The sequence below is a fragment of the Humulus lupulus genome, chromosome 8 (genome assembly GCF_963169125.1).
Source record: "Humulus lupulus chromosome 8, drHumLupu1.1, whole genome shotgun sequence".
Classification (NCBI taxonomy): Eukaryota; Viridiplantae; Streptophyta; class Magnoliopsida; order Rosales; family Cannabaceae; genus Humulus; species Humulus lupulus.
This window is the reverse complement of record NC_084800.1, coordinates 138,779,646-138,804,095: the sequence shown is the minus strand read 5'-3', so window position 1 is coordinate 138,804,095 and position 24,450 is coordinate 138,779,646. Positions and strand designations below refer to the sequence as shown.

Genomic DNA, 24,450 nt, shown 5'->3' with positions numbered 1-24,450 from the left:
AGACATGGGTCTCGCGTGGAGCAAGATATTGGGTTGCTTGGTTTGCCCGAGGCTAATGAGGGTAATCCTCAATTTTTCTCTTGAGTGTTGACTATGGCTCTGATCAATTTTTGGCATTCACGGAGGTGATCTTTTAGACATTTTTGGACCCTTTATTAGCTATTATAACTAATTAGCTATTTAACACAATCTAATATGAGTGCTCATCCCTTAAACTTAAATAAATTATATTCTCCCAAAAACAATTAAACTAAGACTAAAATAAAAAAAACTGCAAAAAAGATATATATCCAATACTTTAGCTTTCTGACTAGAAAGCTTCATTTTTTTAAAACTTGCTAATAATTGTATTTTTTTAAAAAAATAAAGATAAATCTTAATCATCTTTTAAAAAATATATATTTAATTGAATACTATGTAATCATAATACTGATCATTAATTTGAGAGCGAAAATATGTTTTGAAAAAATTCTATAATAAAAGTGTTGGGTAAACTTTTTCAGATAGGGAAAATCTTTTATTAGGAAGGCTTTTTACTTTTTTTGGCATGACACTGTCTTGATTCTTATACATAAATAAGTTATGATTCTAGTTTTTTTATAAGATGTTGTTTATTGTTGTCACAGCGAGCGTCTTATAAATTTTTCATAAAATTTGATATGATAAAAAAAACAGAAATCTAATAAAGCTAAAAGTGTATTTTGAAAAAGTTCTATAATAAAAGTATTAGGTAAATTTTTTCCTACAAGAATCTTATTTTTGACACAATAAATTATTCTAATTTTTTTCAAAACTAGCTGAAGATTCGCTTTAAGTACAATAAATACCGTCACAAAAAAAAAATTAGGATTTGTTGTACCGATAAAATACAAAAGCCTGCCTACCGCAAACTTTCCCATAATTTATACTGAATCTAAAATTTAAAATTGGTACAACTCTAGTTTCATATTTTAATTTATTAGAGAATTTATAATTATTTAATGTATTTATTTGTTATTATATGGATTATTCAAACTAAAAATATTTAAAATAAATAAAAAATAATTACGAATTAAATTATAAAAGAATTATTTGAATCACAAATATATTTTTATTTTATTCTAAAGAATATTTTTGATATTTTAAAATATTTTTCATTTTATATCAACAAAGATTTTATATCTCAAATTGAAATTGACCAAACTGACCCTTGCTTTATCAGTGGACTACATTTTAAAATTAAGTACATTTTACCGATATTTGTATAATTAAGACTATCCTCATTAACCTTGTAAATAAAATGTAAAAAACTACACCATGTGTAATTTTCTTTTATTTTTCCCTGTCGGCAGAGAATAGTGACAGAGTTTTGCATTGGATTAATTAGTCTAAATGATAATAGGTCATAGCTAAACTGAGAACTGAGAAGACAAAGAAACCTATTTGATAATATTTCTCAAAGGCAAGGTTGAATACTATGTCTCAAACGTAGTAATTTGAAAAGCATTGTCACAACCAAGTAGAGGAAAAAACAAAGAAAATTTGCAACCAAAAAACAACCTTAGATAATGCAAAATAGTTCAGTATATTGTCTGAATCACTCTTAGAAAGCAACTTTGTATATATAATCAAGGAAACACGAAAGAACTTAGCTAAATTAAATGGTAGATTTCTGTGGTAATCACCAGGTAATGTCTTGTTTTCGCAGTATGCAGAACCAAATTAAAGAAGCATGGCTATACATTTAAAAGAGAAGGAAAAAAAAAACTTTCTGTAACCTCCCTCCTCATTTGAAGAAACAAAATTGTCTCTTTGACACAAGATGATGAATGATTCAACTACCTGCTTTTACTGAGATTAAAGGTCCACGCCAGAAGCTGCGACTGACCAGATGTGAATCAAGAAACAAGACTATTACCGTAATATCGTCATGAAAATGTCTCCTCACCCCTCGATCAATCTTTTTCAAGTCCGAGTATCTCATTTCTCGTTTCTTAGCTGCTTCCCGGAGAGCGGTTTTGATGAGTCTCTTTGCAATGCCCTGCACAGTTATGAAGTGTCACACATCATTCAAATGAAAATATGGATAGCACATGTTTTCTGTCCTAATTAATGGAAAACAGGAGGCAAATATAAATTTATAGATCAATAAAGCATTAAATGGGATTCATACATTACGTGGGCAGCTGTGGACAATGTCAACTGCCTCCTGATTGCTCAAGTGCTCCCATAGGCCATCTGAAGCAAATATAAGAAATTTATCTTCAGGAAAAAGCTTTTGCACCAATACTGTTGGTTCAGCTTTAAGGATTGGCTTGTGGAAAGGTTCTGACAGTCTAAACTTCGACAATAGAGGTTCTCTATTGAACTCTGCTCTCTTCAGATAAGCATCACCAATGGATCTTGAAATCTGCAATGGAAAATCAAGCAGGTGCTACCTTAGTGAAGGGGGCTTAGACCTTAAGGTGTCTGGAAGTAAATCACACATGCATTTCCATATATATTACTGCGCACATAAGAATCGTTTTCTTGCAAAAGATAAAAATAAAAAAATAGTGAAAGAGTTAAAGGAAGTGAAGCAAGGCTTATAAAAGTCAGCAGATAAATATCTCAAAATTCAGAGGGTATATCAACGCATTGATTCAAAAAAATTAAAAACGTACACAGACGCAAACAAGGACTATAAACAGTTCATATCTAATTTACATCTCATGAAGCCTTAGTTACCTGAATTAAACCCTTCACTCGCCAAACCTTGTGCTTCAAAATCACAATCTGCGGATCATCGGGATGCAACAAATGCAATTCCTCTCTCACAGATTCATAACTTGCATTGTGCTCAACTGACAGCTGAATGGCTTTGACCTGCTTTACAGCTTTTTCTAGTTTTCCTAACACCACTCTGGAATCTCCTGCATTTGCAATGTAAAGCATCCCACTACATATTATGCCTACCAAACAACATGAACCAACAGAAGCAAGGAGTGGTTTAACTAGCCACTGCTTCTTAACAAGAGAGAGGAATTCCTCTTCAGTTGCCAAAAATGCTTTGCTGATAACATCTGCAGACACTCCCTGATTCTCTGATGTGAATTCTGCACCATGAATAGCTGTAAAGTCAGTAAAAATATGAATTAGGTATCTAAATAAGAGAGAACCAACTGCAGGAAAAATGTTCTTTTGTGATATAAAATAAAACTTGTATCCGTAAAATTGCTAAGTTGCAAAAAGCAGGGATGAATTCAACTTATGAAAACTTGAGAATAACTTAGAAACTAACAGTATGATACAAAAGAAAGAACATACTTTTGATATGTTTAAACAGGTGTTCATTTACAAACCGAGACGCTTCAGGACCACCATGCCCATCATAAATTCCAACAAATGTTCCTTGAGGGCCTGACTCAAACGAGCTCATTGGTCCTGATTCAAGTTGGCTTTGGTCTTCCAACAAATTATTTGCTTGAACCACTGCCATTGAGAAGTCTCCATTAACATGTCGTCCTGAATCTTTATACCATAGCAAACCATCAACCCTGCCATTTGCATCTCCGGCTCTACCTGAACTATCCCCCTCAACCGAAGGTTTAAAGCAGGGTGACATAATCTTCAATAATGTAGCTGATATCATCCCTTACATATTCTCAACCAAATGACCCAGCAATTGGATTATTCAAACATAAACAATCTAAAATATCTAAACTTATCCTTCGGTTTAATTTCTTCACAAGTGGGAAAGCTTGTTCACAAGTTTGAGGAATCAAATACTCATTGATAAATGCAGACACCATTAATTTGTAAGGGTGTAAGACATTAAACAATTTGACTAATATATAATGAAGCCTGCATATGAAATTGAGATTAAAATCAAAATGCACCCAATACGAACCTCTACTGAAAATAGAAAATCAAACAATTAAAATTGAAATACAAGTTTGGACCAATAATAATCACACAAAATCCCTATGCGCACAAACACCGATTTTGATATATATATATATATATATATATATATATTAGAGAGAGAGATGGGTATGCTCGAAAACCTTTACAATTGACAAGAAAAAAAAAATCAAAGTTTAGCAACCTAAATACTTATACAGAACCATAAAACTACGGTTATTTTCAAAGAAATACAAATCAGAAATCAAGTGTCAATAAATTCATTAATCTATTTTATTATATATATTTATATATATTTTAATGGGTATATCCTAATTGAATCAGCATAAAAAAAAAAAAACATTTCCCCAATCCAAAAATTCTAAAAGTGGAACTTAATCATACCTAGAATCCAAAAGCGATAACGGAAATCGCTACTCCAGGAAAATGAAATTCTGACTACGATCTCAAATGGGGATTAAAAATAAAAAAGACACTAAAAAAGAAGGGAAAATAAACCTTCAAATTTTAGGAGCTGGGGTTGAGAAAAAAGTTCGAGAGGGAAAGTAGTCACAAGGAGGTCGAAAAGGGGTATTGTTAATATATAGATAAATCTAGTAAGAGAAAGCGATTGAAGAGGAGGTGGAATTGGAATTGGTTCTCGTTTCTGTTTTCCTGTTTATTTCTTGGACATAAAGAAAAGACATTTATACAGACGATAACAATAACAACAACAGCAAAGCCCTCGGTTCGAAATCCATTGGAGGAGAGAGACAGAGAGAGATGTAGAGAGAGGGCTTTGGCTTAGGTTGGATTTTCGATTCTGGGATTTTCTAATATTTATACGAGGGCCTGGGGTTTTGACTTTGACCTTCAACAAACCACCATTTTAGGCAACTTTTTCTCATCTCCTATTCTCCTTAATATAGTATTCCGAAAGTTCCTTCGATTCTTCTCCTCTTCTTTCTTCTTCTCTGCATTCATTACACTTATTTATTTTTTAAATAAAATAACAAACAAATTTGGAATTCATTTGCTGATTTTTTCATTACAGTTATTAAGAATAATATATATTTCATAAAAAAAATTCTTTATATATTATAAATAGTTTTAAAACCATCTAAATAATATAGGTAAATAAATTAAAAAATATAAAATGTAATAAAGTTATTTAAATAAGGTAAATAAATTGAAAAAAAAAGTAATAAATGAGTCTGTTGTACCTACAAAATACTAGCTCAATCGTCTTGCTCGAAGTACAGCTAGTAAATAGTTAATAAAGTGTTAAATCCTGGGAACTTTGTACTAGCTCCGAGATTAGCAGCTCGAACTAACCCCAACCAAGATTAGCTTTCAAAGGGCTCTCTAGTTCGAGTCTGACAGATGTTATAGAGATCGACTAGCATCATTCTTAGATCGCCTTGAATAGGCCACGAGCATCTCTCAGGTAAGATCGCCATAACCTACAACCTCCAGTTCGAGGAATGCATTTAGCTCGTCGCAGTCTCATAAAATGCACAAGGTTGAATTCCTAAAAAACTTGGAGATGTTATACGAATAAATAAGCAAGATGTAACTATTGTATCCTCTGCCTGATAAACGAATAATGTCAAGTACTTAATATTTTTATGGCATTAATTCGAACGTTAGTGAATTAATGTAGATCTTGTTGATGCCGTTTTTCATCAACTTAATTATGAAGATCACTAAACAATAATGTAGAAAAATAGAAGAATTCAGAGGTTTTTTACATGGTTCAGCAGTTAAAATCTGCTAGTCCACGAGTCACTTTTATTATCACTACTCTCTCAAAGCTTTGAATGAAAGCAATTTGGCAGAGTTTTCTCTAGTACAAATTGTGTGTGAATACAAATGAATTAGACTATGTTATTTATAGACCTGACCATGAGAATATCTTCCCCCAATTCAGGGAAGTTATCAAGCATTCAAATTCAAATATCTGCATTAATAATATTAATCAAATGCACTAATTAAGTAATGTCCCATGATAAAAGGGATGTAATATACGGTAATAATGAATCCTGACAAAATAGGGATTTCCTAACACCCTTTTCGTGTGACAAACGCGTGATTGAGCTCGATCGTTGTGCTGACACGCTTTCGAGACTAGCCAAGCTTCGAGCTCATTGTTCCAGTCGTAGCCTCCTCCTCATCCACTAATTCGGTCGAACTTATTCCTCGGAGAAGGTTTATGTCTTCGAGCCTGCAACTCTGGCTCGAACACTGCGACTCATGCTCGAGTGCTAATAACAGATCTAGAACCATTTGACAATTTGTATAAGTGTACTGCTAACACTTGTAGGTCCCGAGCTTAACATTTTTGAGCCTATCAAGTTAATCTCGAAATTTGGGTATAACATTTTTCCCCCTCAAAAGTATTGGTTCGAATCCTTTGAGAAGAAAACTTTTGAACTCTGCTTTCGAGAAACGTGCCCACCTACCACACTCAAGTGTGGACACGTGTCACCAGGGGATTGCTTACCAAGAGTACTCGAGTACCCTTTTACCTGCGCACGTCTTTTCCCATCCTCTTTTTGTTGTCATCTCTTTGAAATCAAATGTGACCCCTTAGATTACATTTTAACTCAGATCAAGAGCTCAGACTTGTTTTCCTTTTACAATTCTTCCTGCATATATGTATACCTCTTCTCTTCTCCCCACTTTTCACCTTCGCATTTTAGCTTTCAGAAAATAAAATACGAACCAGAGGAAAACACGAACCAAAGATTTTCTTTGCATGTTCTGCAAACCAAAGAAGCAACTCAAAATCACCAATTTTGGCTCCATGGGATCATTCCTGCTTCCCCCTCTTCAGTCGACGATCTCTTCGTTCCCACAAACAACTTTGTGTAAGTTTTCTGATCTTTTCCAATCATCATTCATACATTTTTTTTTTGTATGTAGGGGAAACCTTCCTGGTTATTAACACACTCTTGGAACCTTCTTTGCAAGAAGTAGTTTTTGGTTCTTGTAGGCTTATATAGATCAGAAATAGGTTTTAGGCAAAAAGTTTTGGTAAAAACACATAAAAATGGAAACTTTTTTGGGTTATGGGGGATTAGGTTATAGTTTTTGTGTTGCCTAAGAAAAAGGGTTTTGGATTAGGGTTTTAACGCACGTATCCCAATAGTATCTCCTTTTTGGGTAACTGCCCACTTTTACCTAGAAACTCGGGATACTCCAAACTGACACTAACCGCCCCACTCTCGCATGGGTACACTTTCGATGCCCTGAAGTTTTCAATAGTTCGTGGTTGGCATTTGAGTTAATCTCGCTGTTTTGAGCCTTCGGGCTCGATTAAGGCAAACTCGTTATCTCGAGCTTGCAACCTCAAGTTATCAAGATTTAATTGTATCCATTCTTTTAAATAATGGGCCCTCACCTTTTTCCTTCTTGTTAGATGTTGCAATCTTCAGAGAATCAGTGGGGGCCCGAGCTTGCTATCCCTTACCAGCCACCATCTCCTCGGCCTGAGTCGTTGTTTACACGAAACCAATAGTTGATCCGAGAGCACAAAGAATAACTCGAAAAAAAAAGATATCTGAGCCCACTTTCGATACCAGATCGACGAGGTTGAAGAGAGAAATAGGAAGAGGCTTTAGTTTGCCATGTATTTAGACCTTAACCCTGAGATCCAACCAATTCCTTTAGATCCCAAGTGTAGGGTCACCATAGCCTTTTCTCTGGACGAGCTTTCCTTCAGCCTCATGGAGAACAATTCCAACCAGTCGACCACCTCTAAAACCCTTTCCGTTCCAGTCTTAGAGGATTCTTTCTTCGAGGCTGAACATTATCAGAGCTCCGTCACCTCTACCGGGAATATTTCATAGTTACTAGCCCACCATGGGTTGAAGTTATCTGCCAAATTGATGTGTCAGCGCACAAGCTCCAACGAAAGGAGTTGCTACGCTTCGAGTGATAATGACCCTGAGAGGAAGGTTAAGCTCGCAGCCTGGAGTCGCGAGCACATGCGAGCTAGGACCTTACTGCCCCTAAAGGACTATTTTTTGGAACTTCCTGGATTATGCCGGCATCACCCCATTCCAGCTCCAAACCAACTCGTATAGAATCCTGACCGCTTTGAGGTCACTATACCACGAGATGAAGTGGGAGGGACCCTCGACGCATGAGATTCTTTATCTCTTCTGCCTCAAAAGCAATCCTTCCTGGGCTCATGGCGGGATGGCTTCTACTACCTCTCGAGCTATCCAAAGGAGAAGTAGTTGTTCGAGGATATTCCCAATCATCCTCCAAAATTCAAAACCATCTTCTTTTAAACAGATGGCCTCGCTCCTTCCTGATTTAACTCTTTCTAGCTAATTCATAAGTATCTCACCATGGTCCTTTTTTATTCTCTTTTTCTTTTATTTTAAAGCTCGAAATGCTTACTCAATTCTTTCCTCCAGCCAACTATCATCGACCAAGGCCAACAAAGGCCACGAAAGATCACAAGGAAGCAATTTTCAAGCTTCCTTACGGTCGGCGGTCCCTCACTTACCTCATTCACAAGGATAAGCTCCAAGCTTGTGGTCTCCTACGTGAAGATGTCCCCATCCCAACTAGCAAGTTTCCCTCCAGAAGGAGACCCTCGAGCTTGCAAGCACCGACATTTGTTCCTCGTCTACCCGAGCTCCCATGCTCGGGGACTGAAGCTCAGGACGAGGCTTCACTGAGCTCAGCAGAAGGAGGTAAAATAGTGTTAGACCTGTCCAAGTGGTCTCCCACTCTTCTTAGGCGGGAACCTAATGTAGTGGTCATTTTTAATGACCCTAGGAATAATTTCATGATCTGGTTGGGGGTAGATCTTAAAGTCCATAGCTTTGATAGTTGGCTAGGGAAGTACCAGACTATGTATAGTTTGAACGAAGTTTGGGGCGAGATTGTTGTCCAATATGGGAGATTGATTATAGGGATTTAACAATACTATCTCCCACCTATAGAGAGGGAACCCCTTTAGAGTCATCAGAAGATAGAGAGATTTCTTGGTCTACGAGCTCAAGCTCGTCAGAATCCTCCAGTTAGGTTTCTTTTCACCTAGAAGTCTCATCATACACTAACACATAATCAACTCCTGATGTTTTGTTCTTCCTTTTTTCAGGTGAGATGGATTCAAACATGGACAACCTCCTCAACAAACTTGTTGCCTCAAGAGCAAACAAACGCTACCGGGCATCTCTAAAGGGGGGTTGCCCCTCGAAGCTCACCAAGAAGTTTGATCTGCCCCCACCGACCTCGAAGCCTTTTGACTTGGGCTAGGTCACCAACCCTACAACACTTCCAGAAGTCGTGGTCCTTCCTCCTGTGGGTCAACCAAAACAAGTTCATCTTGCCCAGCCTCATATCCGAGACCGCCACCTCACTGTCATGACCTACGTGCCTAAGTTTATGGTTGACAGTGCTATCGGTACTTTTGGGGTCCAGCTTGGTTCTGATGCATTGACTCGCGTGGGCCAATGCCTCAGCAGCCTCGGGGCTCCCCAGTGGGAGCTTTTGACCACCTGCCAAAATGCCAACACTCTTTTTGACAAGAGTGGAGAGTTACTCTCTTCAGTAAGTTATCTTCTAAGAATTGATAGGCTCCCTGTTTCTGTGTCAACTCTTTATTTCTCTACTTCTAACATCAGTTTTTAATTGCAGGCCTTCTTAACCTTCGTTTAGCATAATTATATCATGAACCAAGATGTTGCAATGAGCAAGGTGCATGCCCAAGAGGCCAGAGATGCACAACTCAAGCCCGAGGACGATCTTAAAAAGGCTAGGCTAGAGCTGGAAGCAGCCCGGAGGGAGGTGGAAGCTAAAGATGTGAATATTAAGAGGATCCAAGAGTTGGATATCAAGCTGAAAGCTATTCGGAAGGAGGTGGAGGCCAGGGATATGGAGATCAAGAGGGTCTAGGAGCTAAACGCCAAGATGGAGGAGGACAAGAAGACGACTTTCGAGTTCATCGAGAGTGAGAAGGCTCGTCTTCTTGAAGAGTTTAGGACCAAAAAAGATCACGCCGTTGAAATGGCGATGTATCGAATCTAGGCCAACAATCTCAACCTCGACACCAACTTTCTGTCCGCGTAGGGAGACCGAGTTTGTTACCAGATGGCAAGCATGGCTGGAGGAGGAAGAGGCTAGGCTCGATGCTGAAGAGGCGGTGGAGGCCACCGAGCAAGCAAAGATCGTGGTTGATGGGACTGCTAATCCTTAAAGTCCAACTCATAGGCTGTGACCCATTATTGCTTCCCTTGTAATTATATATATATTTTATGCACTTGGGGCAGAGACAATTATAACTCAAAGGTTGAATTATTTGACAAGTTTATGTTTTAATGGTAGTTTATTTTTTATGCTTAAATCTCTTTCTTGAAATCTTTATGCATAATATCTACCTTCATCATGTTTTCCTTTATCGCACACTTCATATTTCTAGCTTCGAAATATTTTGAGCATGCCATAAAGTACTTTTTGTATTCATTTATCTATACAAATATTGTCATGCTTAAGTTTGAATTTCCACGTATTCATACATAGTTCATTCGATGCACATTTTTTGACCTCGTTATCCTCAAAATCGAATATTACTTTTACCACTTATTTTCATTATGAAATACTTATTGGCATGTAACCTCGTTAGCCTAGTTATTTCTCGCTTATTTATAGTAACTTTTCCTCATCCTTGAGTATGGCCTCGAGGTTGTGAGGTTGAAACTTATTTGCAAAAATTTCCAGCTCTATCTCAACTTATGAATTTTTGTTGGTTTATCTAGAATTCCAACTTTTAATCATGTCGATTAGACTTTACTGGTTCATTCAAGACTTGTTTAGTTTGTGTTTGGTTAATAATCCATACACTTTGACTAATTTTATTTCATTTTTATTGATGCTATATTTTCGAGCTTATGGTAAGATTGTATACCTCTTATGCCCCCCTTAATATCGTATGATTGCAATCTTTCGTTATTTAATTTTGAGAGCTTGCAAAAAATACAACAATAAAAATACATAAAATTTGAATAAAAATTTGTGCTTTATTGATAAAAAGCAAAAATTAAGTACAAGCTTGGTTACAAATGAATAAACATAATTCCTACATTACTGATAATAAGGTCGTAGATGTTCACCATTCCAAGCTTGTGGTACCAATTCTCCATTTAATCTTGCTAGTTTATGAATGTCAGGTCAAATAATGGATTCGATTTGGTATAGTCCTTCCCAATTAGGCCCGAGCATGCTTGTCGAGGGGTCTCGTGTGGCCAAAAACACGCGTTTGAGCACCAAATCTCCCAATTCAAATTTTTTGTCCCGAACCCTCTTGTTGAAGTATCTTGTAGCCCTTTACTGGTATGTAGCATTCTTAAGTTGGGCTTCATCTAGTTTTTCTTCAATTAGGTCTAGAGTTTCTTCGTGGTAGGATTGGTTTGAGGTTTGGACGTATGCCTTATGTCTGATTGTTGGAATTTCGACCTCAATAGGTAGCATAGCTTCGCAACTGTAAGCCAGGGAGAAGGGGGTATGTCCTGTTGAGGTCCGAGCTGTCGTTCTATAGGCCTATAGGACTTATGCTAATTCCTCTGGCCATTTTCTTTTAGCCTCTTCGAGCATTTTCTTAATAGAGCTCTTCAAAGTCTTGTTCACTGCTTTGACCTGGCCATTTTCTCGTTGATAGGCTACTGAGGAAAAACTTTTGATAATCCCATTTCGCAGAACTGTGTAACACAATTTGCTATCGAATTGGGTTCCGTTGTTTGATACTATTTTCCATGGTACCCCGTATGTGCAAATTATATTATTAACCATGAAGTCCAGGAACTTTCTTCGAGGTGATAGTGGCTAGAGGTTTGACCTCAGTCCACTTCGTAAAGTAATTAACAACAACTACAACATATTTTACTCCTCCTTTTCCCATCGATAGGGATCCTATGAGGTCGATTCCCCATACCGCGAATGGCCATGAGAAGGTCATCATGGTGAGCTCGGTTGGTGGAGCTTGCGGGATTAAAGCGAACCGTTGATACTTGTCACAACACTTGACGTATTTGAACGATTCCACTTTAACTGTAGGTAAAAAATATCCCTGCCTAATCACCTTTTTCGATAGACTATGCCCCTAGTGTGGTCTCCGCAAAATCCTTCATGGATTTCTTGTAAAAAAAAATTGGCTTCGGGTGTGGTTACACACCTAAGCAATGGCACACAATATCCCTTTCTGTACAATTTTCCTTCCAAGATAGTGTACCTTGGTATCTTGTTCATGAGTTTTCTAGCCTCGTTCCGGTCTGCTGGGAGGCTCCTGGTTTCGAGGTAGTCAATTATGGGAGTCTTCTAGGTTGGTTGTGAGTCAATCATGTTGATGTCATCTTCATCAGGCTCCGCTATGCTAGGGACCAGTAGGAATTCGACCGAAACCACATTGAGCGTATCAACTTCCTTGGTTGTGGTGAGCTTAGCTAAAGCATCCAGATTTGAGTTTTGCTCCTGTGGAACTTGTTCAATGGCATAGAACTCGAATTGCCCGACTGATGCTTTGACCTTCTCCAGGTAAGCTTCCATTTTGATTCCCCAAGCCTGGTATTCTCCTAAAACCTGGTTGACAACCAACTGGGAATCATTGTAGTAGTGGATGGCTTTTTCTTTAAGCTTAGAAGCTATCTGAAGTCCTGCTAGTTGTGCTTCATATTCAGCCTCATTATTGATGCCTCGAAGCCAAACCCTAAGGCTGAGTGAAAATGATATCCAGTCGGAGTGATCAAAATAATTCTTGCCCTAAACCTGTTCTCATTTAAAGACCCATCGATGTAAAGTCTCCACAACTCATGGGCTGGGGTTATGACTTCCTCGTTGGTGATTCTTGTACATTCAACTATGAAATCCACTAGGGCTTGTCCTTTGATTGTCATTCTTGGGTGGTATGTGATCTCAAATTGTCTGAGTTCAACTGCCCATTTTAATAGTCTTCCGAATGCCTCAGGTTTCGACAACACCTGTCTTAATGGTTGATCAGTAAATATGTGTACATGATGCGCCTAGAAGTAAGGTTGGAGTTTTTGAGTTACATGAATCAAGCATAAGGCTAGCTTTTCCATTAACGAATCTCTCGACTCTGCCCCCAGTAACCTTTTACTAACATAGGAAATAGGTTTTTGTACCTTCTTATCCTCTTGAACAAGTACTGCGCTGATTGCATGCTCGGTTGTGGTGAGGTATAAATACAATATTTCCCCTGTCATTGGTTTGGATAAGATCAGTGGTTTGGTGAGGTGATTTTTGAGGGCTTGAAAGGCGAGCTCGCACTTGTCCGACCATTGAAATTTCTTACCCCCTCTTGGAAGATTAAAGAATGGAAGACATTTGTCTGTAGATTTTGATACGAACCTACTTAAAGTCGCCATTCATCCAATTAAACTCTGGACATCTTTATGTTTTCGAGGTGAGGGTATATCGATTAATGACTTGTTCTTATCTAGATTTGCCTCTATGCCCTGAGCATTAACTATGAATCCGATAAACTATTGTGAGGATACTCTGAATGAGCATTTTTGTGGGTTGAGTCTCTTGTTGTATTCGGAGTATAACAAAGCATTGTGCGAGATCATCAACATAGTTACAGTTATGTTTGGACTTGACCATCATGTTGTCCACATAAACCTCCATGTTTTTCCCTATTTGCTTAGCAAACATCCTACTTACCAATCTTTGATATGTGGCCCCGACCTTCTTGAGCCCGAAAGGAATCACATTGTAACATCACAAACCTTTATCAGTCATAAATCTCGTATGTTTCTGATTTGGTGCATGAATGGCTATATGGTTATATCTAGAATACGCATCCATGAACGACATGATGTTGTGACCTGCGGTAGCTTCTACAAGTTGATCAATATGAGTTAGGGGAAAGAAATCTTTTAGACATGCCTTGGTGAGGTCCGAATAATCAATGCAAGTTCACCACTTGCCATTGGGCTTCAGAACTAGAACGGAATTGGCTATCCAATTAGGATAGAAAGCATCTCGGATAAACCAATTTACCTTCAGCCTTTCGACCTCCTCTTTCAAGGCTTTCTTCCTTTCATCATCTAGGAGTGTTCTTTTTTGTTGTTTTGGTGGAAAGCCTTTGTCCATGTTGAGTGCATGGCTTATAATGTTTGGGCTGATCCAAATCATGTCTGAGTGCGTCCATGCAAACACATCTTGGTTTTCCCTTAGGAAGCAGATTAATTGCTATCTCACATCCTTTGGAAGGTTTTTCCCTATCTTTACCACCCTTGTGGTATCCTTTTCATCGAGCTCTACGTCCTCGAGCTCTTTGATTGGTCCAATATCAACCCTATCCTCTTCTATTCTGGACTCCTTTCAGCGTCCCATTGCCACTAGGTGTTGGGAATTTGATGGTCAAGTGCCTCATAGATGAAACTGTCCCTAGCCCATTCAGGGCTGGTCTCCCGAGCAATACATTGTAGATCGAAGGGGTGTCTACCACTATAAACTCCATTATCTTGGTTACCAAGATTGGGTAGTCTCCCAATGTCATTAGGAGCTCGATAGATCTCGTGCTGACTATCCCTTCCCTTAAAAATTCGTACAATGTCGTTGCATAGGCTTTCATGTCTCGAATAGAGAGTCCCATTTTTTCCAAGGTGGCCTTATAGAGGATATTGACCGAGCTCCCATTATCTATCAGGACTCGGTGCACCCTTTTATTGGCGAGCTAGAAGGTACTGACCAAAGGGTCATTATGGGGGAATTGAACATGCGAGGCATCTTGTTCAGTGAATGTAATGGGCTGGGATTCAATCCTTTGTGTTTCAGAGCTTGGGGTTCAGGTTCGTAGGGAGATTCGTCCCCTATCTTGTGCTCGTTCACATATCTTTTATGGGAATTTCAGCCTGACCCAGCGATATGCTATACTCCAGCGATGGTTATTATATCTTCCGCATCGATCAGGGGAGGTCGGTTATCCTCCCTTGCGTGTGGGGCCATATTCCGTTGGGAAAGCTTTGTAGGGGCTGTCCTCTGCCCAGACGAAGCTTGGGCCGGATTCTTGTTCTTAACATACTGCCCAAAGTATCCTCTCGAGATTAAACCTTTGAAGAAATAAGGCTGAAGCAAAAACAGAGTGGTCTTCTTCCTCTTCCCTGATCCTTCCTTTTCTCTATTTTCCTTTGGATTTTGAAGCTTAGATTGAGGGTTGAAGATTGGGAATTAAGGCTGGAGGTTCTAGGCTTTTGTTCAGCCATTGAAGCATATGCAAAACTGGGTTTTAGGTAAGAATTCAGCCATTAATTTGCTAATTTTTACTCTATTTTAAATTAGTTTTTGAGCTAGAAGTTTTGATTATAGAAGTGGTTGTTTGAGGTGATTTTAATTGGTTTAAAGCTTGGGTTTTGTGATTAAACTAGTGGACATGATGTGTTGATGGTTGGTTTTGATTTTGAGTTGGTTTAATGGAGGTTTGATTGAGGTTCTTGGCTGGTTTTAATGGAGAAAATTGCAAAGGGGCTCTGTTTGTGGGGTCAAGTCGCAACCCGCCCTAGTGCCTAGGCTGAGTGTGCTCTCTAACTTGGGGCGCGCTTCAAATTGCTAGGCCAAGTTTGACTTGCCCCTTCCTTTTGTGCCAGAGAGGAGTTTTCAAGGGTTTTGGCTTGGGGGTTCAATTCCTAAGGCTCAGGATCGAATCTACTAACTGTTTTAGTACGATTCGAGGTCCTGGGAGCGAGGTTTTAGACCATGAACCTTTTATTGAGTTATTTTGTTAATGGAATTCCATATTTGGTTATGACTAGGTGACGGCTAATGGATCAAAGGATTGATCATTCTCTAAGGTCATTTTTAACTTATTTCTCGCTCGAACCAAAGGTAAGAAAACTGCATCCAGTATGTGGCATGCATGGTTATTGATGAGGCATGTTGAGTGCTCTATATGTGGACATTTATTGCATTGTAAATGCTTAGAAATCTTGCTTATCTGTGAATGGTATTGCCTTATTAGTCAGAAACGGCAATGGTGTTAGTATTGACTGTGAAGCTGTGACTTATTAGTCCAGCTCGGCAGTGGTATTGAGCACTGGTCATATGGAATTGACTTATGAGTCAAGAACGGTTTTAGCATGTTTAACACAGGCCGAGAAGATTAGATCTAATCGACAAAAGCATTATCAACATAAGCATGAAATTCTTGACCAACCTTATGTTCGATGAAAAACAAAAGCGCTTGTCTAGTCTAAAGGCTAGTTATTTAGAGCCAGAACCAAAAGGCTAAGGTGACCTACACGTCACATGGCTAGGAGGGTATGGAACCTCAGAGACAGACTTATCAGTCATCTACACAGAGATAGACTTATCAGTCATCTACACAGAGATAGACTTATCAGTCATCTACACAGAGATAGACTTATCAATCATCTATATAGAGATAGAATTATCAGTCATCTACACAGAGATAGATTTATCAGTCATCTATACAGAGAGACTTATTAGTCATCTACCTCAGAGTGAGAGACTTATTAGTCATCTATACAGAGAGACTTATTAGTCATCTACCTCAGAGGGACTTATTAGTCATCTACTCAGAGCGTAAGACTCCACAAACATTTATTTGTACCTGCTTGCATGCATGAGTAGGGTTATTAATGCTAGGCATGCCTTTTATGATTCAGTGACATGTTATTACCTGTTCATGAGCATATTGAGTTTTCTTGCTAAGCCTCGGCTCACGAGTGCTATGTGGTGCAGGTAAAGGCAAAAGAAAGCTGGACCATCCTTGAGTTGGAGAGCTTAGGTGACGATGTGTACATATGCGGCTGCTCGACCGCCACGGCCAAGGGTTTAAAGAGGAATTAGGGATAATCCCTATTTTGCCGCTTAGGTCGGCTGGTTGTAAATATTTTATTGTAATTAACCTTTAAAATATATTTTTGGGATCCCAATGTATACAGTAAACGTTTTAGTAAAATGTTGTATCTTAACCAAATTTTTTTACCCTAAACCGTTAATCATACTTAGTTACACGATTATGGCCAAATGATTCGATTAGTGAGTATAGCACTATTTAAAATGCACACTGTAATGGTCCCTAGGTAGTAGGGCATTACAATAATCATTCTCATTATTCCCGAGCTTGGTGTTGTACACACTTACCGACCGGCTGAGGTGAAGACTTCCACCAAGGAAGCTACTATTCCTCTCTGGTTATTGTTGCGTGGCTCGATTGTTACGAGGTGGGTTTTCTGCTTTCCCCCTTGACCTAGTTGTTTGTGATCCCGACATATGACTTCCTGTTGGCTACAGTGCCCTATGTCCTCGATGAGCCTCTCGCGGGGCCTCAAGTTCATCCCCTGCTCAGGTCGAGCTCTATGGTTTCTGTCCCAACTCCCACTTTGAGCACTCCGAGAAGGCCTCTGGAGTGCCCTATCCTCTACATGATCCCCAGCCCGGTTCCCATTAGGAGCTGGCTGGAGTGCCTCTCGAGCTAGAGAGGGATGTCTTATCGGAGAGGGCGAATGCCTTATCTATGATGGCGGCAACCTCCTGTTATTGGGTCTGGAAGGTCATGAATTGGCTAGCACAGGTTTCAGGTTATTCTTGATGGGTTCAGGGTTATCATTCCAAGCTACTAGAGGAGTTCGGTTATTCCCAGTTCCAGTGGGTATATTTCCCGTAGGATTGCCCCTAGCAGCGTTTTGAGTGTTTCCCCCAGGACAACCTTTGTCGGTATTTGTCCTGGGCCTCGGTTGAGCCTGCTGGGCCCTTTGCTTGGCCATTCTATCAGCCGTACTCCCTTGGGGTAGCCTTTTGGCCATCGGGGCGGTGCCTGTACTTCAGCGGCTTTCCTGGCCAATTCCTCATTTCTTCGTGTAGCCTCGGCCAACTGTTCAAGCAATTTACAATTCTTAAATTCCATGATTGGTATGTACCTTTCAAGAGTATAATACAAATCCTCATCGGGCCTGGGGGTCTGAACAGGTTGCCCCTGGAGGCCGATGATGCACTCCCCTCATCGGGGCTTTGATCTACCATGGGCTGCTTCCTAGGCCTCCGTGGATGGTTCTCAGTCTGAGGAGTACGCTCCTCGGAGATTTGGGGAAATGGTCGCCCACTAGTTTTGGGGATATTCATGGCGGCCATCGACAATGTGTAGGAGGTTTTAATAAAACGATACAATGATTTTCTTAATGCTCTCAACAAAAGCACCAAACTGTTGACGCATTTTTTCGTCAACATAATTATGAAGAGCACAAAACAATAATGTAGAAAAAATAGAAGAATTCAGAGGTTTTTTACGTGGTTCAGCAGTTTAAATCTGCCTAGTCCACGAGTCACTGTTATTATCACTACTCTCTCAAAGCTTTGAATGAAAGCAATTTGGCAAAGTTTTCTCCAGTACAATTTGTGCGTGAATACAAATGAATTAGACCAGGCTATTTATAGACCTGACCATGAGAATATCTTTCCCCAATTCAAGGAAGTTACAATCAAGCATTCAAATTCAAATATCCACATTAATACTATTAATCAAGTGCACTAATTAAGTAATATCCCATGATGAAAGGGATGTAATACACGGTAATAACGAATCCCTATGAAATAGGGATTTCCTAACACCCTTTCTGTGTGACAAACGCTTGAATGAGCTCGATCGTTGTGTTGACACGCTTTCGACACTATCGAAGATTTGAGCTCATCATTCTAGTCGCAGCCTCCTCCTCATCCACTAATTCGGTCGAACTCATTCCTCGAAGAAGGTTGATGTCTTCGAGCTTGTAGCTCTTGCTTGAACACAACGAATCATGCTCAAGTGCTAATAACAGACCTAGAGCCATTTGACAATTCGTATAAGTGTACCGCTAACAGTTGTAGGTCCCGAGCTTAACATTTTCAAGCCTACATTTTGAGGTTTTCTTGCTAATCTCAAAATTTGGGTATAACAGACCTGAACGTTACTTAGATGTAAACGGTCACCAGCATTGCCCATGAAACCCCTCTAAATAGAGGGGAAATCATAACATCCCAAATTTGCTAATTAGACTTAGTGCCTTGATTAGTGTGTTGGGAAGGCACAAAAGGATATTATGTGCATTTTTATGATTATGTGCATGATTATGAGAATTATGTGAGTTATATTATGATATGACTATTGTGGCATGTTTATGTAATGACCCAAATTTACTAATAAGGCTTAAGGGCCTTGATTAGTGTGCTGGGAGGGCATAACTGGATTATATGTGAATTAAATGATTAAACGCATGTTATATGATTATTTGGATATTTGTGAAGCATGACTATGTGTATTAGTATGCATGTAGGCCCTGATTAGGTTAGAAAGGCATATTCGTAATTTTGGCCCATTGAGGGCATAAATGTAAACAACTGTGATAAATTGTTGAGACCACATTATTATGTGGATATATTTGTAATCTATGACTCGAGGCGATCCTAGTGAGCGATTTAGCGAAAAAGTCACAGCGGGGATTTATACCCGGCTCGGGGCGAGCCTAGGGGTATTTATGGTAATTTAGGAAATATATTGAGTCTATTTTGATATTGAGGAATATAATTGGTGATTAGTTAGGTGTCGGGAAGTAAGCGGTAAATATTAGAGACATTTGAGGAATTAGCGGGAATTGGGTGTAATGACTAAAATGCCCTTAGGAGGTTTAAAAGCTTAGTTTTAAATGGGAGGGAAAATTGGTCATTTGAGTTAAAAGCAGGGATAAGTATTATAATGCTTTATGCCTCAGTGGAATGTGTAGAAAGTGGTAGAAGTCTGAAGGGAAAAGAAAAGAAGGAGAAAAGGAAAAAAAGGGAAAGCAGGGCATTATCTTCCTTATGCGGTTTGGGATTTCTTCTTCAATCCTTGGGGTCTTTTAGAGCTGTGATTCAGGGAGAGTTTGGGCAGGAGCTTAAGGCTAAGGTCCTTGGTTTGGCTTGAGGAGTTAGCAAGGGTAGCTCATCCATTTGAGGTAAGTTTCTAGGTTCCTCTCTTGTGTTCTTGGTTTTGGCTGAGATGGTTTCTAAACTGAGTTTCTGTGGGAATTCTAGGGAATTAAGCCTAAGAGTTTGAGGAGGTGAAGGATAAGGAAGTGTGGAGGATAACCTAGGCTGAATTCATCCATCAAAGGTAAGAAATTCTAGCTTAAAATTTGGTGACTTCTATTGTAATGTTGAGTCTTTGAGCTCTAAGCTCATTTATTGTGAATTATGTATTTTGGGGTGCATGTGAGTGAATTTTATATGGTTAGGTCATTTGGGGTGAGTTAGAGATGTTGGTAAGCTTGTTTTGATGGTTGGTTGAGTTTTGGAAAGGTTTGGCTTGGGGAAATTCGAAGGAGGAAAATCTGTGTTGGGCTAGCGCTGTAGCGCTAGTCATTGGACGCTACAATGCTAGGCCTTGAAGTTTCAGAGCTTTTTGGCTCTGCTTGTAGCGCTATAGCGCTCTCCTTAGGGCGCTGTAGTGCTACCCTGTTCGCACAAGGGGATTTTTGGGTTATTTCTTAGGGTTTTGGCCGGGGCCTCGGGATTTGATTCCACCACCCCTTTTGGTGGAATTAGGGCTTCCCGAGGGCTCAGGATTGGTCCCGAGGCTAGGTTTTGGAATTGAAGTTTGGAGTTGGTTCTAACTTGTAACTGCGACTAGGTGTACGCTAGGGCTCAGGCGGGATCGTGCTTGAGGATTGAATTGATCAAAGCTATCGGAATTTAAAGGTATGAAAACTGCACCCGGTTATGTGATTGTGTTGGGACTAAGAGCTCCCTATATCTGTATGATGTCATAGATGGTATTATGCCATGGGACATGTGATAAACGGCCTAAGAGTGCCGTAAATAATATTTGCGCACAGGGCGCAGCTCGACCACTTGTAGCAGAGGACAACTTAATGTTCACTGAGCTCAGTTTAAGCGGGCCGGAGTTAGTGGGATAAATAGAGGGTGTGGCCTAAGGGCGTTGACTCTAGTTATCATATGTGAATTGATTATTGATATAAAATGATGTACATGGTATGCTGAATACTTGATTAACGTGAATATTTGGAATGTTGAGTATATGTTCATACTGCATGAGTTATCTGGTTGTTTGCTTGATGATTATGCTCTGTTATTGTGTTTTCTTGCTGGGCCTTGGCTCACGGATGCTATGTGGTGCAGGTAAAGGCAAGGAAAAATTGGACCATTCCTAAGATGGAGAGCTTTGGGGATGAATGTACATAGTCAGTTGTCGCCACGGCCGAGGAGTGGTACAGGACGAGAAAAGCCTAATTGTTTGTTTTGCCCTTAGAGTGGCTAGTAACTGTATTTTAATCCTGAAATTTTGTAAACTGTCTTTTAACTTTACTACTTCTGGGATCCCATGTAAAGAAAATGTTCGATTACAAGAAATGAAACTTTTGAGACCGAAATCTTTTAACCCTAGTTCAACTTTAGTTACTGTAACACGTTTCCAACTAAATGGCTTGATTAGCAAGTCTCGCACATTTGTAAACACACAGTGTAACGATCTTGGCTATCCATGGCGTTATAGTTTAGGTATATTAAGTATGCATGTGGGCCCGTTTCTTATTATAAGGGTATTTTCATAATTTTGACTCGTTGATGGTGTTTTTGTAAACATATGTGTTTTGTGATTTAGACCACATTATTATGTGGATATATTTGAGTTATGCAGCACAAGACGACCTTAGTGAGCAAATTAGTAGTTTAGTCACAACGGGGAGCAATACCCAGCTCGGGGGTGAGCTTAGGGGTATTTTGTTCATTTAGTACATTACTGAGATTTGTCGGATAATGGGCGGTTATTTGGTGATCATTTGGGAAAATAGTGATATTCTTGGTTTAGCGGAGTTATCCGAGAATTTTGAGTATAAAGCGGGATTATAGAATCAAAATGACATGTTTGCCCTTGAGGGGCTTTGAGAGGAAAATGGTGGCGTACGGGCATTTTGGTCTTTTGGACCATATGGTTGGATAAGCCCAAGCTGAGTTGATTAACTCATAAAACACTTCACTCTCTCTCTTTCTCTCTCTCGTTTCTCTCTCTCCCTTTCACTTGTGTTTTGGCTTCAAGAAAAACTTGGGAATTTCTTGATCACTTTGAGATTTGAGGCAAGCTTTGGTGGGAATTGGAGCTATATTTGGGATTGGAAGCTTATAAGCTTAGGAACAAGATGGGGAAATTGTGTAACAAAGGTAAAATTCAAGTTTTTGTTGAGTTTAGTTTTGGTTTTTAAATTTTTTACTGAATTTTGAGTATAATGGAGTTTTGATTGAGTTTCAGGGTTAGTTTTGATGTTTCTGAGTTAGTGAGGCCATTTTCATGGTCAATTATGAGTAAAATAAGGTGTTGGAATGATTTTGGGAGGTTGGGCGATTCTTAAAATTGATGGAGTTCTGGGTTCGCAGGGTTGCGTCGTGGTGTTGTTCTTGGAGCGTCGCAGCCCGCTTGAACTCAGAGGCACTAGGGTTCTTTTGAACCGCCTTGGCGCCGTAGCGCCTAGTAGGCTACGGTGCGGTGCGTGCCCTATGCCTTTGTGGTTCGGGGCTCTTTGCCTAGAGGCGTGCTGCGACCCTTCAAGGGCGAGCTGCGACTCTAATTGGGGAAAGTGGCCAAATGAGGTTTTGAGTTGACCTAAGGGATCAGGAAGGATTCCACTACTTGGTTTAGTAAAATTCGAGGTCCCGGGGGCTAGGACTTGGTTAGATGGGTATTCATTATTATGGTTGTGACTAGGGTTCACTAATTGGCTTATGTAATGACCCGACTAATTATAAGACCTCGGACCATTAAAAACTACTAAGACATAGCTATTATTTTGGAATACATATATGCTTAAAATAATAGAACTTTATTAAAAATCCAAAATATGGTACGGAATACAAAATATGGTATGTGATCCCATTGTTTAATACATAAAAACATAAACATAAACTTTAATTAATTGTAAAAAAAACTAAGTGTGGAAATACATAAGATCATAAATTAAAAGACTTGAAACAACGTCATCCTCAATCTTCCAGTAGTCCATTCAATCAATCCATCCCCAATACACATGCCAAGCTACCACGAATCCATCTCGCCTTCCAAGTTTATTTTTCGGCACCATCTAAAATAAAAGGAATGAGCCTAATGCCCAACAATGAAAATCTACTAAAAACATATATCATAAATCATAAAACTATATCATAAAACATATATTATAAACATATGACGTAAAAACGTATATCGTGTAGGATTACAATATTAATGGCAATTAACTCATTACCGTAGCATGTGATAAAACCATCTAGGTCCTCAGTCTACTAATCGAGGTAGGTTAGATCACAAGGTAGATATGATAACCCATCTAGGTCCTCTATCTACTTCTCGAGGTACGGTAAATCATAACTCTAAACCGCAATAATGATAAAAATCTTGGGGTTTGCCATCTAAGCAACTATAAGCTCCAAGTGACTAAAAACATATCCATACATATATACATTGTAATGCCCTGGTTACCCCAGAACAGTTACGGTGAACGGTGAATCGGAAATTTGACTCATTGCCTGAGTCCTTTGGTTAAAAACGTGTTCTAAGTGGTATTAACAGGCTAAGGTGAAAACCAAATAAAAGGAAAGGATATGTTTTATTTGATACATAAAATTGGTCATGGGCCCACAAGAACATTTACAAGTTATTTACAACTCAAAAAGGTCATTACTGTTCCAAAATCTCAAACCCCACCGACCTAAGCGGCAAAAAGTAGGGTAAACCCCCTAGTTCCTCTGAGAACTCCTTGGCCATGGTGGTCAAGCGGCCGCATATGTACACATCACCACCTAAGCTCTCCACTCAAGGCTGGGTGAGCTTTTCTTTCCCTTTACCTGCACCACATAGCACCCATGAGCCAAAGCCCAGCAAGAAAACACAGTATTGTATATAAACATTAACAAATGATTATCATTATAATCACACAGAGCTCATAGTTCTCAGACAGATGAGTGAATATCACTTGAGGTTCTGGTAAACCATACTGAGTGACTGACAAGCAGGTCACTAATTCAACAGAAGAGTGGCTGATGGGTAAGCCACTAGCCTTCAACAAATGAGAGACTGATGGGTAAGTCTCTAACTTAACAAATGAGTGACTGATGGGTAAGCCACACAAGCGCTTATAATATTCATCAAACTTGAGGTCGGTCCGGCATTAATGCTCTTTGAGTCATCCAATGCAGAAAGTTGATTAGATCTAATCTTTATTGGCTTGCGTGGAACACGCTAAGGCCGTCCTGACTAATGAGTCAGCACTGTGTGACCAGCGCTCAGTACCACTGCCAAACCTGACTAATAAGTCACAGCATCACAGTTGATACTAGCACCTTTGCCAAATCTGACTAATGAGTCAGTACCATGCACAAGTGAGCAAGATTTGCTAAGCATTCAATAATAAATTCATGTCCACATTTACACGACCAATATGCCTCAAGAATAACCATGCATGTCACATATGGGGTGCAGTTTTCTTACCTCTGATTCGAGCTAGAATGAACAAAAGAACGACCCTTGAGAACGGTTTAGCTTTTAGTCCTTTACCGGTTACCTAATCATAACACATT

The 24,450-nt window shown here is 39.3% G+C and overlaps 1 protein-coding gene across 2 annotated transcripts; it reads right to left on the bottom strand.

The window, feature by feature from the left end:
- Positions 1-1,545: 1,545 nt before the first annotated feature.
- LOC133798503 (probable protein phosphatase 2C 38) lies at positions 1,546-4,812 on the bottom strand. 2 transcript variants are annotated; one of them, XM_062236812.1, is made up of 5 exons: positions 4,267-4,812; positions 3,286-3,822; positions 2,707-3,089; positions 2,153-2,389; positions 1,546-2,020 (listed from the first exon to the last, which is right to left on the bottom strand). In XM_062236812.1, the coding sequence occupies exons 2-5, from the start codon at positions 3,608-3,610 to the stop codon at positions 1,814-1,816; spliced, it is 1,152 nt and encodes a 383-aa protein (XP_062092796.1). In that variant the 5' UTR covers positions 3,611-3,822; positions 4,267-4,812; the 3' UTR covers positions 1,546-1,813. The 2 variants fall into 2 exon arrangements, with proteins under 2 accessions (XP_062092796.1, XP_062092797.1); XM_062236813.1 differs by having other exon boundaries at positions 2,707-3,074.
- Positions 4,813-24,450: the final 19,638 nt, after the last annotated feature.

What these genes read in the sequence shown, in the direction of transcription:
- LOC133798503 (XM_062236812.1), bottom strand. Translation starts at nt 3,610, where the DNA reads ATGATATCAGCTACATTATTGAAGATTATGTCACCCTGCTTTAAACCT. An exon ending in CCTGTTTAAACATATCAAAA is followed by an intron (nt 3,090 to 3,285) that starts GTATGTTCTTTC and finishes CTGACTTTACAG; the next exon opens with CTATTCATGGTGCAGAATTC. An exon ending in TCCACAGCTGCCCACGTAAT is followed by an intron (nt 2,021 to 2,152) that starts GTATGAATCCCA and finishes ATAACTGTGCAG; the next exon opens with GGCATTGCAAAGAGACTCAT.